The following is an 18,319-nucleotide window of genomic DNA, read 5'->3' as shown; positions in this document are numbered from 1 at the left end:
GCCGCAACTTTCTCGTAGTGGAACATCATTATCCTGCCATTAAAGTAGAGGTTAAAAGATCAGGGAGCAAAGTTGATTCACATTAGGTACTTATGGCTACGCTTAAACGTGCCAGTTAGAGTTGAGCCTATAGGTTTGACATTTCTACATAGTGGGGTGATTTGATTAGATCTGTCTAAAGCTCATAAAATTCAAACAACAGGATAGCCACTCCCAAGGAAAATCAAGAACAACAGGTATGGCCACAAAAGACCGTACAATCTACACACATTCTCCACGATCTTATTAAAGAAAAGAATATTAATATTTTCGAAACAAATGTACATTCTAGGATCATTTACTAGCTTTGTTCATTATAGAGGACTTATGATCCAGAGAGAGTCAACGTATCCCATAAAATAATTGAGTCAAAATATTTTATTGAGTATAATCCTTTAAAGAAAGTAAGCCTCAATAGTCGCATCGAAAATGATTACAAGTTACAAGAGCTAGGTACATTAGAGCATATGGACATTAAAACATTAAATTAACACTCGTGCCTACAACAAATAGCATTACATAACATAAACATAAATTAAATGTAAATTAAAGAAATTTACATTAAGTAAATTAGTGTTAATGTAAATTAAATAAATTGAAAAAATTAACTAAAGAGAGGGAATTGTAAGAAGAAGAAAATAAGGGAATGAAATATAAAACATGATATTTTCCTTCTTTTTACTTTTTTTTTTTCTTTTTCCTTTCCAAAACTTTCAATGATATGAACCACAATCTAGAATATTTTTTTTGGCATGAACCATTGTGAGTGCTTAGAAATCCCATTATCAAAACCACTCATAAGAAGAAACAACAGCATATTCACATCTTGAAATAAAAATTCCACTCCCCATAAATTTTGCAGTAATTAGACTGAATAAAGAAAATTAGAAACATCAGAAAATTAGAAAGAGAGAGAAAAAAGAATCAATAGAGAGAGAAAGAACTAAAATCGAGTCTACGGGTATCTCCTTTGTCTTCCTCTTCGTCATCATCATCACTTGCAATAGGTGCGATATCGTCTAACAACTCAGAACCAGGTCGACTTGCGTTTTCTCATGCGGTAATCATCTTCAACCACATCATCTATCAATTTTGATCTCTTCTGCTTCTTCATCTTCCACCATCATAGTCCTCCTCGTCATAGTCCTCCTCGTCTTTTTCATAATGTCTAGCTAGGGCTATAAATCCGAAATTTCACCACGAACGAATTAGGTTTAGCAAAAAAGAGATGGGCTTTGCTGATTAAGTAGAGAAAGAAGGGAGAGTACAAATAACTTCTAAATGCATTAATATCGCCTCTTGATCATACGAGTTCGGAATATCGCCTCTGTAATGGATACGACTCTCTCAAATTTAAATGCAAATACAGCAAGTTTATCTTCTTATCTTTATTGACAAAGGAAATAAGAAGAAAAGATTAACATGACAACAACCTCATTAATTACCCACGAGTATACTTATTGCTCAATAGCACATGACCCTACACTAAAACATTTAGCAGACTGAGATACTAGGTATACAAAACATCGATCTTTCAACTTGTCTAAGTTTTAGAAAGTTCGCTGAGGAAAATTTCCGAAGTTCTAAGCCTGTCTTTTTTTTTTGTAAACTTCCATTATAATAGTTCTCTTTTACACAAAATGGGAAAGAGAAAGGTTGCATAACTTTAAAAGCCTAAAGGACCCCGCATTATACTTTATGTGCTCATTGGTGCACAAGGATTCCATGCACGGTCACACATGGCAGTTCGCATTCCATCATGGATTGAAGTGGCCCCTGTATAGAAGAAGTCATCAATTAAATTTACATCAATCTTTAAAACCAAAATGTTGATGTAATAGGGAATTATTTCAAGAACGTTAAAAATTAAGACCACCACAATAAATGCATACATCCTGCATCTCTCATCGGAGTCATGTGGAACATTGGGTTTTGTGTCCCAAACCATACCGTTGCATCTCTCATCGGAGTCATGTGAAGCATTGGGTTTCGTGTCCCAAACCATACCGTTGAGATGAATCCTGATAGGCACATAAAATTTCAACTCATAGGCACATAACAACCAATATTAAGAAACAGGGTAAACTTCTTAGCCAAACAATAATAGGAAAAGCAATAACCATTTTAACTAAGTATCGTCATAACTTCAACTTCAGCAATTTGATTCTTATTAACTGCATATTAGAATATTACCTTTTGTCAAAAATAAAAGAAAACCAACACAAAAGGCAATCACAATAATAACATAAAAGTACTTACCAGTAAGAGCCTTCATCTGTCATTCCAGTTCAACTCGAACAGTTGAACCATCAACATCTACTACACGACTACGGTAGCCCTTGCAGGGACCCACACGAATCTTGATAGTATTCCCAATCCCAACCAAAGCATCTCTTCCCCTGTACACCTTCCCCCAACTGCAATATTATAAATTCGAAAAGTCAATATAAAATACAGAATTGTTTCCCTCATTTCTTTATTATTATCTTTAACCACCTCGAGAGACTTTAGTGCCCATAATAAGTACCATAGAAAATGGTAAATAGAAGAACATACAATATTGTTGAGAGTCACTTCTAGGCAGCGGACTTGGATATCTCAGCCTATCAAATCCTGAAGGCAATGAATCTGTACCCTGTAGAAGAGATTCATCAAGAAATGAATTATAAGCATGAATCAAAAACAAAAGGGGTAACTCAGAGACCAGATGAACACATATGTACCACATTGTTGAACCCCTAATATTACGAGTGGTTTTTGTTTGAATGTGTATAACGTTGTAATACATGCTCTGTGAGGTGGTTCTTCCAAGATAAATTTTATAAAAATTGCCATATTCTAAAGAAAAGGTTTATATAAAGATGCAAATCTTAAGTTGGAGAAAAATTGCATCCCTAAAAAATCTATCAAAAAAATTCTTATTTTGATGGTGAAAAGTTATCGAACTGATCAAATCAACATCGAGATGTATAGATGTGAAAAGAAAAAGATCTTCAAGTGCCAAAAGTAGTACAGCTTGCAATAAATTAGTTATACCGTCTATTCTCAAGATTTTCATGTGTTTGTATATCTACTTGATCTGTACCAGTTTTTAGTTTCAAATTTCATAATCAAACCGTGAAGTAGTTTTTGAGGTCATCATTGAAATTTTCAAAAACCAAAATTACATCTTTCCATGAGCTTTGAAAGATGTAGCTTAGTTGAATCGTTAAGGTTGACACCTTATACAAACCGCACCCTATTCTAAATCTAGTTGAGAAGATGCGTAGTAAGTGATATTTCAAAGGACGAATTTAGGGAACTTAGTATAAATGAAATCCTTCATCTTAAAATAGAGGAAATATGCCAACTTGGTAAACCTTTATGACAAATATTATTCAAAAGCCTCATTAGAAAAAAAAAAGCAATTTCTTCCTCTTTGAAAAACTTTCTTATGATTTTGGAAATTATATGCTTGAGAACATAAAGAGTATATAATTAAATATGGTAAAAGACAAAAAGAGAGTATTCGAAATTATCTCAACAGGATGTTTTACACCCAACACCGAGACACTACCATCTAATGGTACAGGATCAATCATCAATCTTCTATCTCAAACCAGAAAAGCAAGTTTAGCCCAAACCTCTAATGGAACTATGAACTCCTTTATCACAAATATCAAATCCTTATGTGAATCCCCTTCACAACTTAGTTTGAGATAGAGATGCTTCTATTTTTTTCCTCAACCCTATAGTCTAAAACCCCAATGAGAGATGAGAGATCATGAGAGAGTTGAGAGAACCACCATGAGAGAGATATCGAAGAAAAGAGAGTGGGCCCCTTTGGGTCTCTTGAGGGAGAGAGAGAAACTTTTTTTTCAAAAGAGATATTTTAAGTGAGGCATGCCCCTTTGTGGGATTTGAGAGAGATGGAGATAGAAATTAGGTGTAAAAGATAACGTGTCGAGATTTGGCGAGGGATCCATCTCTTTTTATAGTGCTTAAATGGGTTCTTAGGGTTTTCTTAACTTGCCTCTTCTTGTAAGATTGAATATGAACCATTGATCTTGGGTGACTTGTGGGGCAAGAGATTTGAGCCCTCCATTCCATAGATGTGCCATCAACATCATGGAAGGAGCTAGATCCTTTATCCCCCATTCTTAAATCACTTTCTCAAATGAAATAAAATAATTCCATTCGTGCTTACCAAAATTATGCACAAGTCTTAAATCCTTTGAAAGCTTCCTCAAGGAAAAATCTTTCCAAAACCCTTCAAAGCTTTCTTTTCAAGCCAAAGCTTGAACTAACACAAGGAAAGTTTCATTAGGGTGGGGCATGCCAGCCTAGGTGAGTACTTCATAGCCCCTTACCGACATGCAATGGTGGGCCCATTAACATATTAAAATAAATTATGATTTTTAAAAATTCATTAAATTCAATGTGAGTAATTAAATCAATTTAAAATCAATATATCTGTTTTTATAAATTCAAATTTGATAAATAAAATATCCAGAGATCTAGAAAAATTCAAATAATAATTCAAAAAATCATATATCATTCAAACAAATATAATTAAATTTATTAAATGGTTAACAGATCCATATAGTCTAGGAGTTAAATAAATAAATGCTAGGACACTTCACCTTCAACTGTGGACTACGGTCTATACTTGCTTTATCAAATCGACCCACTGTTTCCCATGATCCATAGTCCATGTAGGGGCTCATGGGTCACCAAAGTTTGGCAGATAAACCAAAGGATCATAATCCCAGTTTGTGGATCTCATCTAGACATGATGCGACCACAACTCTTATGACCCATAGTGGTATCTCTCGCACATGCATAAGCTTCGCCCTAAAAGGTGGTTCGCTATTTCGAAACGACTATCATATATGCATGTCGTGTGATGGTTCGCTGATGAGGCTTTGACCATCGTCTTTAAAGGCCACCAACACACACAAGGGTCACACAGTCTCTCGGCTCACTTATTCGGACATACTCCGACCTCATCAAGGAATGACCTATTAGAACCCTTATCAGATAGTTTTCTATTCCTAGAAAATATAGGTTGTTTCTAACTGACTTACCATGCTAGTCAAGCTCAGTCTGGTATCTAATTTGACATATAATGAGTGGAAATAGTTGTGGCCCCCTCATACAAAAGGTCCCTTTGTAAATAAATAGAAAATATATCACAGTTTAGGAATAAGAACAAAACTGCAATTTTAATACGAAGCTAAAGGAATATAACTTCCAACAACTTAATAACAAGCTAAAAAAATCTATAAGTCTGATTACATATTTTACATCCCATAAGTTATTATTGGAAGAGGAGTAATGCTAAGTGTGGTATTTACTCATTTCATAAACCTTATTGTCGTATTTTAATTTTATTTTAAAATTATGGTCATCGGTAAAATTAAAAAAGAATAATTGTATTAAAAAAAAGGAAAACATCATATTTAAATCACTTTACAAAATTATTGAAGTGGTCATATGATCTCATTTACATGTGTACTTATTTAAGTATCATGCTAAGTCCATAATGAATTTCGTGTTCAAGGTTCGAAACTATTATGTCATTTTGGTAATTTAGCCCTCGTTCCGTGGCTTAATCCAAGTTATAATATTTAGTAAAAGTTTTATGAAAAACTTTATTTAAAACCTTTCTAACAAACTTATGCATTGGAAATCCCTTTATCATCTCCCAGCAACTTTCTTATTATTTTGGGAACTTGATATTATGTAGGTGAGTTTATTGATCTCCCAACAACTTTCTTATTATTGTGGGACCTTGATATTATTTATGTGAGTTTATTGCCTCATATAATTATTCCATATTGCTATTTACTCTTTTTTCTTATAAATTTTAATCTTATTAAAATCATATAAAACAAATCTTTAATAATTCTTATTTTTATATTTGAAGATACGTTGAAATTTCTATTGAGTAAATCTAAAATATATTTAATTTTAGGAATGAAAATATAGCCATTGATTTACCGGATGGATAATGTGGAACATCTAATCCGATGTTACTTCTATATTCGGAAATGAACATGTCTCATGGTCTCCCCCAATATCCTATGTGGTATATCTAAAATTATATTGGGAAGTTCGTAGCTGGCCAACCCCCACCAAATTGCGCAAGGGCCAAGGACCTAATCCGCTGAACTTTGCCCTGGGCCGCCTAACTTACAAAAATTCCCATTGATGCTTTCTCAAATAAACTTATTCATTATTGTATACGGAAATATATGAAGAGCTGTGTTGTTAAAGTCTTCTTTTAGACCCATACATAGTAATAAAGGGCCAAAAGCATGAAAGAATCTTGCCACGAAGGAAAAGCATGAAAGAATCGTCACATGTAGACTAACATTACTTACATTATGGTACATGTAATATATGCTTCATATATTGTACACATTCAAATATAAAAGGGGAAAAAAGAGAAAAAAAACGAATGAATTTTACACTGAGAACACGAAAGAAGTATGTGATTGCACACATTATAATTAATATTGCGAATATTTTGTCCCTTGCATTAATAATGATTAATTTTAATTTGTTTCTCCTTCCACTTATGATTCTCTCCCTTTCCTCGCGCAAAACTCATCAAGCAAGAGTGAACGCCGAATCTCACTCTGTTCTCTGCAATGGCGGCCATGATGAACCCCAGATCATACTTTTGAAGGAGGGAACAGACACTTCCCAAGGGAAGCCACAACCGATCAGTAATATCAATGCTTGCACAGCTATTGTTGATTCAGTGAGAACAACCCTAGGTCCTCGAGGAATGGACAAGCTTGTCCACGATGATAAAGGGAACACCACCATTTCGAATGATGAAGCCACCATTATGAAGCTTCTCGATATTGTTCATCCGTCTGCTAAGACCCTTGTTGCCATTGCTAATTCTCAAGATTCAGAGGTCGGTGATGGGACTACTACTGTAGTCCTTCTTGCAGGAAAATTTTTAAAAGAGGCAAAGCCTTACATTGAGGATGGGGTGCATCCTCGGAATCTAATACGCAGTTATCGTACTACATCCTATTTGGCAATTAACAAAATTAAGGAACTAGCAGTAAGCATAGAGGGCCGAAGTTTTGAAGAGAAGAAAGATCTGATGCAAAAGTGTGCTGCAACAACCCTCTCTTCAACACTCATAGGTGGTGAAAAGGAATCTTTTGCTTCAATGGTTGTGGATGCTGAAATGGCCATAGGAGAGGATGATAGGTTGAACTTAATTGGTGTGAAAAAGTTCCTGGTGTAAACATGAGAGATTCTTTTCTTGTAAAGGGACTTGCATTTAAAACGACATTCTCATATGCTAGCTTTGAACAACAACAGAAAGCGTTTTCGAATCCTAAAATTCTATTATTAAAGAGTTAGAGGTGAAATCAGAGAAAGAAAATGCAGAGATCAGGCTCAATATCAATCTATTGTTGATTATGAGTGGACTATCATTTATGACAAGTTGGATAAATGTGTCAAATCTGGGGCAAAGATAGTTCTCTCACGTCTGGCTATTGGTGATCTGGCAACACAGTACTTTGCCGATCGCGATATCTTTGTGCTGGTCGTGTAACAGAGGAGGATTTGCAGCGGGTTGCTGCTGCAACTGGTGGGACTGTGCAAACTTTTGTCAATAACATCATTGATGAAGTACTTGGATGCTATGAGCTTTTTGAAGAAAAGCAAGTAGGAAATGAGAGGTTCAACATTTTTAGTGGATGTCCCACCAGTGGCCACACAGCAACCATTGTTCTACGTGGTGGTGCAGATCAGTTCATCGAGGAGGCAGAACGAAGCCTTCATTATGCCATTATGATTGTGAGAACAGCACTGAGGACCTCGACTGTTGTTGTGGTGGTGGTGCTATTGATATGGAGATAAGTAGATACTTGAGACAGCATGCGAGGACTATAGCTAGGAAATCTCAATTGTTTATTAACTCATATGCCAAAGCACTTGAGATTATCCCACGCCAACTATGTGATAAGGCTGGTTTTGATGCAACTGATGTTCTGAACAAGCTCAGACAGAAACATCCACTACCATCTGGGGAAGGTGCCCGTTATGGTGTGGACATAAACACCGGTGGCATCACCTATACATTTGCTAACTTTGTATGGGAACCTGCAGTTGTGAAATTCAGTGCCATAAATGCTGCAACAGAAGCAGCTTGCCTTGTTCTAGTGTGGATGAGACTGTCAAAAACCCAAAGTCAGAGAGTGCTCAAGGTGAGGCTGCTGCAAGTGCTATGGGCCGTGGACGTGGTGGTGGGCCTGCCCTCCTTGAGGGGCATGCGCCGCCGGTAAATTTCAACGTTTAATTTTTTGTATAGTAATTTTAACCAAATTTGCTGGTGCTTTATTTCCTATATCATCTGGTTTTTTTATTGTGAAACAACTTTGTAGTTTTCCTAAGAAACCATGTTGGGTCTTTTTGGCTCTGTCCTTTGTTTTTGCATCTGGCACATTGAGTTTACTAGGCAGACCAATGCCTTGAATTTCTTTGCCAAGGGATTGTCTTGTATAAAAATTTTCTTTGTTTTTTTTTTTTTAAAAAAAAAACTATTTAGAAGATTTCATATTTAGAATTGAAAAATACTACTTTTGATAACCTGTTTGGAAGTTCTATAGTGTTTTGGACTTGTGCTGGAATGAACCTAGAATTCTAGATACCTGGAAATATGGAATTTAGCCTATTTCAACCCTTCATTGAAGTTACGATTGGCTCGTGGTTAATGTTTGTTAATTGAATGAGATTTTAAAATCAAAGCTCAACCACCATATGTCTAATAAAGTAGATGGTCAAGATTAGTAAAACAAAAATAATGATGTGTTTACAAGCACCTCCAAATGGAGACGGTTGGGAGCATATATGAGTATTTCAATTTTATTTTATTTTATATTTATATATTAGAATGCGGTTTGAGCTCAAATTTTAGGTAACCATACTTTTAAACCTCATGCACATGTTTAAAATGTAAAATAAATATTAAAAATAGAATGATTGAAATACAACTTTGAGAGGTATTTTCGTTATTTTAATTTAGTTGAACTAGTTTGTATATTTTATACCTATGCCTGAGTTGCACACATACTCCAAATTTCATCTTGATCTGATATTACAACAATAAAAACGGATGAATACAAGCCAATATTCTTGAAATGACAAAATAGTCCATAGTACAGTGCACCTAAAAGTTATAATTATTAGTGTCTGATCTTGATTGGAAGATTGAGAGTATGTTTAAGTGTTATATATATATATATATATATATATATATATATATATATATATAGCAACGCCTATAGGCAAAAATAAACAGTGATTTCGCCTATGCTCATCACCGTCTAAAGTTGGAAAACAACCTCTGTCTCCCCCACAACCTCTCTTTCTCTCCTAATCTCCCTTTCTTCTCTCTCTCTTCTAGAGGAGCATGCCCCACTACTCTCTCTCCTCTTAGACCTAAGAAGAAACTAAAAGATGGAAAAATTAGAAGGAGCCTAAGTTAATTTTGTGGGTTAAGGTTTAGTAGAGATTTTATGGGTGGTTACCTAGTTTGGCCGAAATCAGCTATCCCGGTTCGAGATTGAAGCTAGACCGCTGATCCCGTGCCATTGGATGTGGTGACTCGGTGTGGGGTATAATAAGTCCGGTAGAGTTAATCTCCTGCATCTTCTCTTTTACTTACTTTGCTCTTTTATTTTATATTCTCAAGCATAGTATTAAGTTATAAAAATTGGCATCAAGTGGTTGAGTTTTATTTTTTTTGTTGTCCTGTTTTATTTTGAAATATTTATTTATTGTAAGAGACCATCTGTATGCGATCTTTTTGCCAAAATAAAATGGGGTGATTATAATCATTAAAAAAAAAAAAAAAAATTGTATTCCCATGGAAAAGATCACATAGTTCTTTCTTTCATACACTTCTCTCACTACTTCGACAAGATCCAGCTATGGCAACAAAGGATTGAGCTTCCACACAGATAAACCCAAAATTTTCAAGGTGATGGCGATCACGTATGAACATAATCCCTTTATAAATATGTTCCATAGGGCCTTGCTTCTCCTACAGAATAGTAACATACAATTATTTACCAAGAAAAGAGTTTGGCTTCATCTTAAAAGATCAGATATTAGAATCTTCTCCCTCATGAATCCTAACAACATCCTTCAAAGATACTGTGCTGCCATAGCGATCTTGGGTACTACGCTTCCGCTTTATCTTCTTTCTAATCTCTCTTGACTTAACCCAAACAACCTCTGCCCTCTCCGGAACTCCTTTGAGAACCTGAGAAAGAAGTTAAAATCCTCATTTTGAATTTAAAATCCAACTGTTCCACCAAACAATTAAAACGATTTAAAATGTAAGTGAAAAAGATTTAGTGCCACACATGCTCACCTGAAATGCATCACTCTCTACACGTATGATGACACCACAGCTGGAGTTACTGCAACACATTTGACTCCACCACGTTAAAAAGAGAAACGCAATAAAAGTCTGTTCACGTCAAAAAATATCTGCTTATTTAATAAATAACAAAAAGAATAGCAACTTACTCCATTTGAACTAGGCAATGTAACTCATAATCTCCAATTTTTGTAATACCGAAAGTTATTTAAGAACTTTCCACCACATTATCAGCAAAAACTCGGATCTGAATACACCAATCGCAAATAAAATCAGTCAATGAGTCTTACAAACTAAAAGAAATTCACTCTTTCCACCCATTCTGACCAGTGGCATGTATACAAACTTGCGAAGTTACTTACATCTTCCTTGGTGGTGTCCGATGAGATGATGAGAACATGTCCCTCCACCTTGACAACCATACCGGTAGCTCCTTCCTGAGCACCTGAGACTACCTTCACATGGTCTCCAGGTTTAAAGTATTTGCAGAGTTCTTTCTCATTAACAGCCAGGGTTTCCTGAAAGGCACGTAGCAGGATTATCATATAATACTCAGATGAACAACTTATTCTGAACTTTTAGAAACATAAAAATCAGAGAATAACTACTTTGAAGCCTGGGATGTTCGATCTTATGTAGACACTCTCTTCCTCAACCTTCTCAACCCATCCCATTAGATTCTTGAGATCACCACGGACGACGATTACCGCATCTCCTTTCATAAAATGGCCCTCTGTTCTATATGCAAACACGGTTGACAAACTGGCCATATCGCCATCTGAATCTTTTCCAGGCTTCCGGAACTTCTCTAGTTCATCAAAACTGGGTTGTATGTTCTGAGAACTAATAGACTTCATTGACACAGTTTTATAAAGGTAGCCATCTTTGAACATCATCCCATCAATAGTTTCAAAGTATTCCCCCGTAATTGAATCCCGCCTTCGCTCAACGGGGATATGCATATACCTGAAATTATAAAATTAATAATAAGGTACTACCGATCCCAGTTGAACTCAAACATGTAAAGTAACAATGGGCTGCGATATCTTCAAAAAGTCATGGTTGATTGAGGTCATCACCATCCATTTTTTTAATGAGAGGTGAGGACCAAATGAATGATAGTTTCCATAGCCAGTTGCAAAATAGTAGTATACTTTTCCATCATCAAATGCACAAAGGGAGTATATCATATTTTACTTCATCTCACGGGTGTTGATAAACCGTGGTGGAGGAACAAAGTTCTTCTTCTTCTTCCCGACCTCGTTGCCCTCCTGATACAATCCAGAAATGGTCTATCATAAGGTGTATCTATCGAGAAGAGTCAAACAGTAAGATGCTTACCATGTCGTGTACATTACAAACCAAAGTGCAATACAAAAAGGAAGTGATATATGAAGATGGGAAAACAAATAGAAGATTACCAATTTGTTAGCCAAAGCTTTGAGGTCGATCCTTGGGATAAGCTTTATTGTAACTCTTTGCCTCACATTATCAACATCTAAAACCTGCAGAGGTTGGCATTCATAAATTTCCATAAAAGCAGTAAGAATAACCCAAGAGAGGAAAATGAAAGACAAGTATACCTTTGCCAGATCGCCTTTATAAGTTCCGAGTTTCACACGCACCCATGTATCCTTCGAAAGCTCAACAGCTTTACTCTTAACTGACAGAACATCTGTCATCTCTTTGATTGGTACAAGCATCGGTTTGGTATTTGAATAGATGTGTCGCATTCCTTTACAAGCCTGGACCCGGGAATGGTATAAACAAAAACCAGAAAATGAAGTTCGTACACACAAATAAAAGTCATAGATGAGGCATACCTCCTTGACATGAGCTTCCTTGTCTGCTTCAATGTATATATAATTCGTCAAATAATCCAATGTAATAACCGACTTGATCGGTTGTTTTATTCCTTGAGATTGCACATCCATACATTTCTGCATCAAGCAGAAAGCCACCTCTCTTTCATGGCCAATCTGATAAAAAACATAAAACATCAAAAGTTAAGAGTATATAACAAAAAAGATTAAAGGAAATGTCCTCCTACTTTCTTTTCTCTCCCTCACTGGCTCAACATACCGCGCATTTTACCATCCACAGCTTTGGATCTTTCACTGAGGGCAAAAGAGCTTGTTGCGCAACCTGTGTAGTCTCCTCCTCGTATTCTAAATGATCTGATCGACCATATTTTTTTTTAATTAACCTTTCAAGGTCTTCCACATCTTGTTCTTCCTCTTGTGGAAGAAAAGGCTGACGATGCACGCGCCATTCATCGTCGTTTTGCAACTCCTTTCCCACATCAATAAAATCTGTCACATGAACATGAAATAGAGGTATATAATTATGCAAAATATTTCTATTTGTTGAGAAATACTAAATAGGGCTATGCATAATTGCTTCGAATAATGAAATTCTAGTAGTTTTCGAAGTCAAATAATTCGATGATTATTATCTACGAAGTACATCACTGCACTGACATGAATGCTTCGAGATTGATAATATCATAGCAGCAATATATACACCTTGACTGCTCAGCCTCAAGAGGAATCGCCCTTCACAATCTCAATTATAGAAATTTATTTTCCTACTCATATCAAACCATAGAAAATCAAATAGAAGCCGCAACTTTCTTGCATTATCAAAGCACCAAGAGTGGAACATCATTCTCCTGTCATTGAAGCAGGTTCAAAGATCAAGGAGCAAAGTAGATTCACATTAGGTACTTATGGCTACACTTAAACGTGCCAGTCAGAGTTGAGCCTATAGGTTTGACATTTTTGTATAGCGGGGTGATTTGATTAGATCTGTCTGAAGCTCAAAAAATTCAAACAATAGGATAGCCACTCTCTGAGAAAATCAAGAACACCAAGTGTGGTCATTTTCCCAATATATGACCGTACAATCTACGCACATTCTCCACGATTGAAATTAATATAAATATTTGCTAAACAAATGTACATTCTAGGAAAATTTACTAGCTTTGTTCATTACCAGTTGAGCGGACTTATGATCCAAAGAGAGTCAACTTATCCCATTAAATAAATGAGTCAAAATATTTTATTTAGTATAATCCTTAAAGAAAGTAAGCCTCAACAGTTGCATCGAAAATGATTAAAGTTACAAGAGCTTGGTACATTAGAGCATATGGCCATTAAAACATTAAATAAACACTCGTGCCTACAACAAATAGCATTACAACAAATAGCATTACTTTACATAAACATAAAATAAATGTAAATTAAAGAAATTTGAATTAAGTAAATTAAAGTCAACGTAAATTAAATATATTGAAAAAATTAACTAAAGAGAGGGAATTGTGAGAAAAAGAAAATAAGGGAATGAAATATAAAACACGATATTTTCCTTCTTTTTGTTTTTATTTTTATTTTTATTTTTATTTTTATTTTTATTTTTTGTTCTTCCCAAAACTTTCAATAATATGAACCATAATGTAGAAGATTTTTTACGGCATGAACCATTTGGAGGGCTTTTTCTCTATATGATTTTTTTTTTTCTTTTTCCTTTCCAAAACTTTCAATAATATGAACCACAATGTAAAAGAATTTTTACGACAGGAACCGGCTCAGAAATCCCATAATCAAAACCATCTACTAGAGGAAACAACAGCACACTCACATCTTAAAATAAAAATTCCATTTCCCACAAATTTTCTGTAATTAAACTGAAGAAAGAAAATTAGGAAGAGAGAGGAAAAACGAATCAATAGGGAGAGAAAGAACAAAAATCGAGTCTACCGGCATCTCCGTCATCTTCCTCTTCGTCCTTATCATCACTTGCAACAGCTGCGATGTCGTCAAAAAACTCAGAACCACGTCGACTATTGCGTTTTCTCAAACTGTAATCATCTCCAAGCACATCATCAATCAATTCTGATTTCTTCTGTTTTTTCTTTATCCTTCCACCGTCATAGTCCTCTTCGTCTTTTTCATAAAATCTGGTCATGGCTCTAAATCCGAAGTTTCACTGTGGACGAATTAGGTTTAGAAACACATAAATGCAAAGGGGAGAGTACAAATAACTTATGAATGCATTAATGATGTACTTCTAAATGCATTAATATCGCCTCTCTAATGGATACGATTCTCTCATAGAAAAGACACCAATGAAGAAATTATCAAGAAAATCTTAGCACCAAAACGTAAGGATCTACCAGCTACATAATGAAGATGGTACATGAAAGACATGAATGGGAACACCCAATATTCAAATTTCGTCTACTTACCTCAAAGAGAGCCTTTGAGGAATGCAGATTCTCCTGTGCCCTCTCTATGTAGTGTATAAGGACCTTTTTATGTATTTATTAACTTTACATGAACTCGTATAAATCAAGAACCCATACGGTTTCTTGATCCCACGCGTATATGGGTGATTTCTTGATTCTACTTATCCTTTTAGATGTTGATAAAATAGGATATGTATGAAAATCATCATGTAATAAAGATTTTAAAAGAAATCTAACCCATAAATAATCAAGAAAATCTTCGCATCCACCATCTAACTTTGAATTTGGACTTCACGGAACCATGACCAACAACATCCTACTGCATCTCTATTTCTAATATTCTTCCTTTTAAAAATAAGACTTGATCAATCATAATAAATAATTTTTGTTTTTAAAAATCTGGAATTTTATTATAGCTGATTTTTAGAAGCATAAAAATACATTCAAAACTACAAAGCTATTCAAGTAATAAAAAATGAAGAACCTATACTCTCATGATTCATATATTTTGTTAAAAAAAAAAAGTCATCACAAAAAGAAATTGTTATGAGAAGATTGAAAATTTGTTTTTTGTAGTAAAATGGGCACAGTTTTTGGGAAGCATTTAAAAAATATTTGTAAAAAAATTGGATGATTAAATATTTTTGAAACACAAAATATTGTTGAAAAATAACTTTTAACTTTTATATTATAAAATTCTATATAAAATAGGTTAGTTAGTCACAAATGAAATAAAAAAAAAAATTCACAAAAAAAATTAAATTAAAGTTCTTATGAATATTATAATAAGAAAATAAAGTTTTAAAATATCAGAACAGGGAAAAAAAAATGGATAAAATATTTTTAAGTTGGAAAATAAAGTACAAAAATGTTGGAAATGGAAAACAAAATGAACATATTTTTTGTTTTAACAATATGACCCTAAACTATATAGAATTGTGGGGCCTTACTGTGTCTTATGGTCGCCCCAAAGAATGGATTTTGAAAATCTAGACCAGGGAACTTAGGTTATTTAAAAGAATTAACCATTGAAGAAATTATAGGGACCAACAACAATTCAGATTAAAAAAAAAAAAGGAAATGAAAATGGTACAAGAAAGAAATAATTGGAAAAAACCAATATTCAAATTTCATCTAATAATCCATGGGTTTTCTAATATTAACGTACCTCAAAGAGGCCCTTTGAGGAATGCAGATTCTTGGGTTGGGTCTTTTAATATTAACATACGTACCTCAAAGAGAGCCTTTGAGGAATGCAGATTCTCCCGTGCCCTCTCTCTCTAACTATTGCTCTGGTTTTCTCTCTCGAAATGAATCTGTAATATGTACGGACATTCTATGTATATATATATTTTTATGAACTCGTAAAGTTTTTTTTGGGAATAAAACCAATAACAAAAATCAAGAACTCATATGGTTTCTTGATCCTACGCGTTATTTGAATGTTTTCTCGATCCTACTCATCTTATCCTTTTATTCAGGATGCGATTAAGTGCTAAGAGAAAAAGTGTAAGAAAGAAAGTTATAGAGAGAAAAAGCGCACTCCTTTTGAATTAATAAAATAGGATATGTATCAAAATCATCATGTACTAAATATTTGAAAAGAAATATAACCCATAAAGAATCAAAAAAATCTTCGCACCAAAACCAACAATCTTACTTTCAATTTGGACTTACACGGAAACCTCACCAACGTCCTACTGCATCTCTATTCCTAATATTCCTCCCTTTAAAATTAAGATTTGATAAATCATAATAACTAATTCTTATATAATATATAAATATGTAATTTTACTTCAGCTGATTTATAGAAGCATTAAAATTCATTAAAAAATACAAAATTATCCAAGTAATAACAAAAAATGCAGAAACCATACTCTCATGATTCATATATTTTGTAAATCACAAAATGAAATTGTTATGAGAAGTTGGAAATTGGTTTTCTGTAGAAAAAATGGGTATAGTTTTTCGAAATATTTACAATTTATGACAAGAAATTTGGATGATAAAATATTTTTAAAAGATGAAATATTGTTGAAAAATTAATTTTATCTTTATATATTTAAAAAACTCCATATAGAAAATCGGTAAGCTAGTCAGTCACAAATGACATAAACAATCAATAAAATCACAAACAAAAAACAAAACAATGTTTTTTTTAAAGATTATAATAAGAAAATATAGTATAAAAATATTGGAAAAGAAAAAAAGAATGGACAAAATATTGTTAAATTGAAAAATAAAGTACAAAAATAATTGAAAAATCCCAAATAAAATTTCAATGGAAATAAACAACAACTATGGGGCAGTATGTTCCAAATTTTATATTCCCAAAAAAAAAAAAGTGTCACTATGATTTCAGATTTTGAAAATCTTAAATTTATTTGAAAACTAAAATTTTGAAATTTATAACATCATCATTAAACATTTTCAGATTTCAAAAATCTAAAATTTACTTTAAAGTTAAAATTTCAGATTTTGAGCATCCAAAAATTACATTGTTCTGCTAGATCATGTACTTCTTGTTAAATTATTATATTTAAATTTTGTCGAGGGAAAAATAAAAAAATAAATGCTCCTATGGAATCCTATATTTTCCATTTTTCTCGCATTTTAATTACAAAATTTTACCGAATGAGTCTTCTTGTGTTAATGCATGGAATTCAATATACATGTTCAACTCATTAAAGAAGAAAATTAATATCACTAATAAAAATAAAAAGCAAAATAAAAATAATTCTTAGACCCGGTAGAGATTACATACCTCTTAAAATAGTTAAGCTCCGAGTCTTCGGACAAGCCAAAATAGGGTGTGTGCAAGGAAGGGATCGTTGATAGCCAAACTGTGGAGAGAAAAATGTTGAAAAAAAATTTAGAGAGAGAAAGAATTGGGAATAACATGCCCATCTTATTGCTGCAATTTATAATAATTCGATTTATAATTAAAATTAGTTTTAAAATAAAAAAAATTAAAATTATTAATAAGATAGTTCCGTCAAAATATAAAAAACCTAAAGAAGATAGAGAGAGAGTAGAGAATACCTCTCCTGTTTCATTCATTCCACATACAAAAGATTTTCAAGTTAAGGTATATATATATATATATATATATATATTAGAAAAAATTACCTTTGAGGGTAATCCATGAAAGAATGCCCTACACAAATATTACAAAAGACAATTTCAATCTGTCTCTTAACAAGTTCTTGGACTCATAGTGATTACTTGAAAACAGTTCTCCTTTATTTGTAGGAACCAAAAAAAGTGTTTCTTGGATTTTAATTCTTTTTTAATTGAAATAAATTTACTATTGGGATTGAAGTTTTCCAAAACTTGTTTTATTAAGATTTCAAATTCCTTTTTGATTTTATCTCGTATCAAATTCTAAATCCACTATCATTAATATTAATCTCTACTTATTACCAATCTGATAACTTTCAAATCCATAACGATATAAACTACCGGACATTCTTTTTCATTGCCTACTCCCGCTCTCTTATTCATGCGGCACTCTTTCTCTCTAGAAACCTTTCTCTCCCAACAACGGAGATGAAAGAAAGAGAGAGAGTGAGATTTTTTTTACACTTATTTTTTTTATAAAAAACAGAAAGTAAGATATCCATTATGAGAAT

General features: G+C 33.6%; 1 protein-coding gene, 2 long non-coding RNA genes and 1 pseudogene across 3 annotated transcripts; 1 reads left to right on the top strand and 3 right to left on the bottom strand.

Annotated features, from left to right (window-relative positions):
- Positions 1-1,412: 1,412 nt before the first annotated feature.
- On the bottom strand, positions 1,413-6,293 carry LOC110007113 (uncharacterized). The gene is made up of 5 exons (XR_016048649.1): positions 6,022-6,293; positions 2,596-2,674; positions 2,299-2,456; positions 1,990-2,060; positions 1,413-1,815 (listed from the first exon to the last, which is right to left on the bottom strand). It is a non-coding gene; the product is annotated as an uncharacterized LOC110007113 (long non-coding RNA).
- A 308-nt stretch (positions 6,294-6,601) lies between these two features.
- On the top strand, positions 6,602-8,455 carry LOC18425400 (T-complex protein 1 subunit eta pseudogene; annotated as a pseudogene).
- A 1,596-nt stretch (positions 8,456-10,051) lies between these two features.
- LOC148778994 (uncharacterized) lies at positions 10,052-10,481 on the bottom strand. The gene is made up of 2 exons (XR_016048650.1): positions 10,433-10,481; positions 10,052-10,321 (listed from the first exon to the last, which is right to left on the bottom strand). It is a non-coding gene; the product is annotated as an uncharacterized LOC148778994 (long non-coding RNA).
- A 109-nt stretch (positions 10,482-10,590) lies between these two features.
- On the bottom strand, positions 10,591-12,949 carry LOC148778993 (putative transcription elongation factor SPT5 homolog 1). The gene is made up of 9 exons (XM_088855350.1): positions 12,922-12,949; positions 12,524-12,753; positions 12,265-12,420; positions 12,025-12,186; positions 11,863-11,946; positions 11,639-11,712; positions 11,050-11,407; positions 10,804-10,959; positions 10,591-10,688 (listed from the first exon to the last, which is right to left on the bottom strand). The coding sequence occupies exons 1-9, from the start codon at positions 12,947-12,949 to the stop codon at positions 10,650-10,652; spliced, it is 1,287 nt and encodes a 428-aa protein (XP_088711476.1). The 3' UTR covers positions 10,591-10,649.
- Positions 12,950-18,319: the final 5,370 nt, after the last annotated feature.

Source organism: Amborella trichopoda, chromosome 13, assembly GCF_054954075.1.
Source record: "Amborella trichopoda isolate Santa Cruz 75 chromosome 13, AtrichopodaSantaCruz75HAP2 v2.0, whole genome shotgun sequence".
Taxonomy (NCBI): domain Eukaryota; kingdom Viridiplantae; phylum Streptophyta; class Magnoliopsida; order Amborellales; family Amborellaceae; genus Amborella; species Amborella trichopoda.
The sequence above is the reverse complement of the archived record's forward strand: the minus strand, read 5'-3'. Positions and strand labels throughout refer to the sequence as shown.

Bases quoted from the DNA above. Each gene is read 5' to 3' on its own strand.
- LOC148778993 (XM_088855350.1), bottom strand. From the start codon at position 12,949: ATGATATTATCAATCTCGAAGCATTCAT. The intron at 12,421-12,523 runs GTATGTTGAGCC...GTTTTTTATCAG, and splicing joins TGTGGATGGTAAAATGCGCG to ATTGGCCATGAAAGAGAGGT. The intron at 11,408-11,638 runs GTAAAATATGAT...TTATAATTTCAG, and splicing joins ATCAACACCCGTGAGATGAA to GTATATGCATATCCCCGTTG.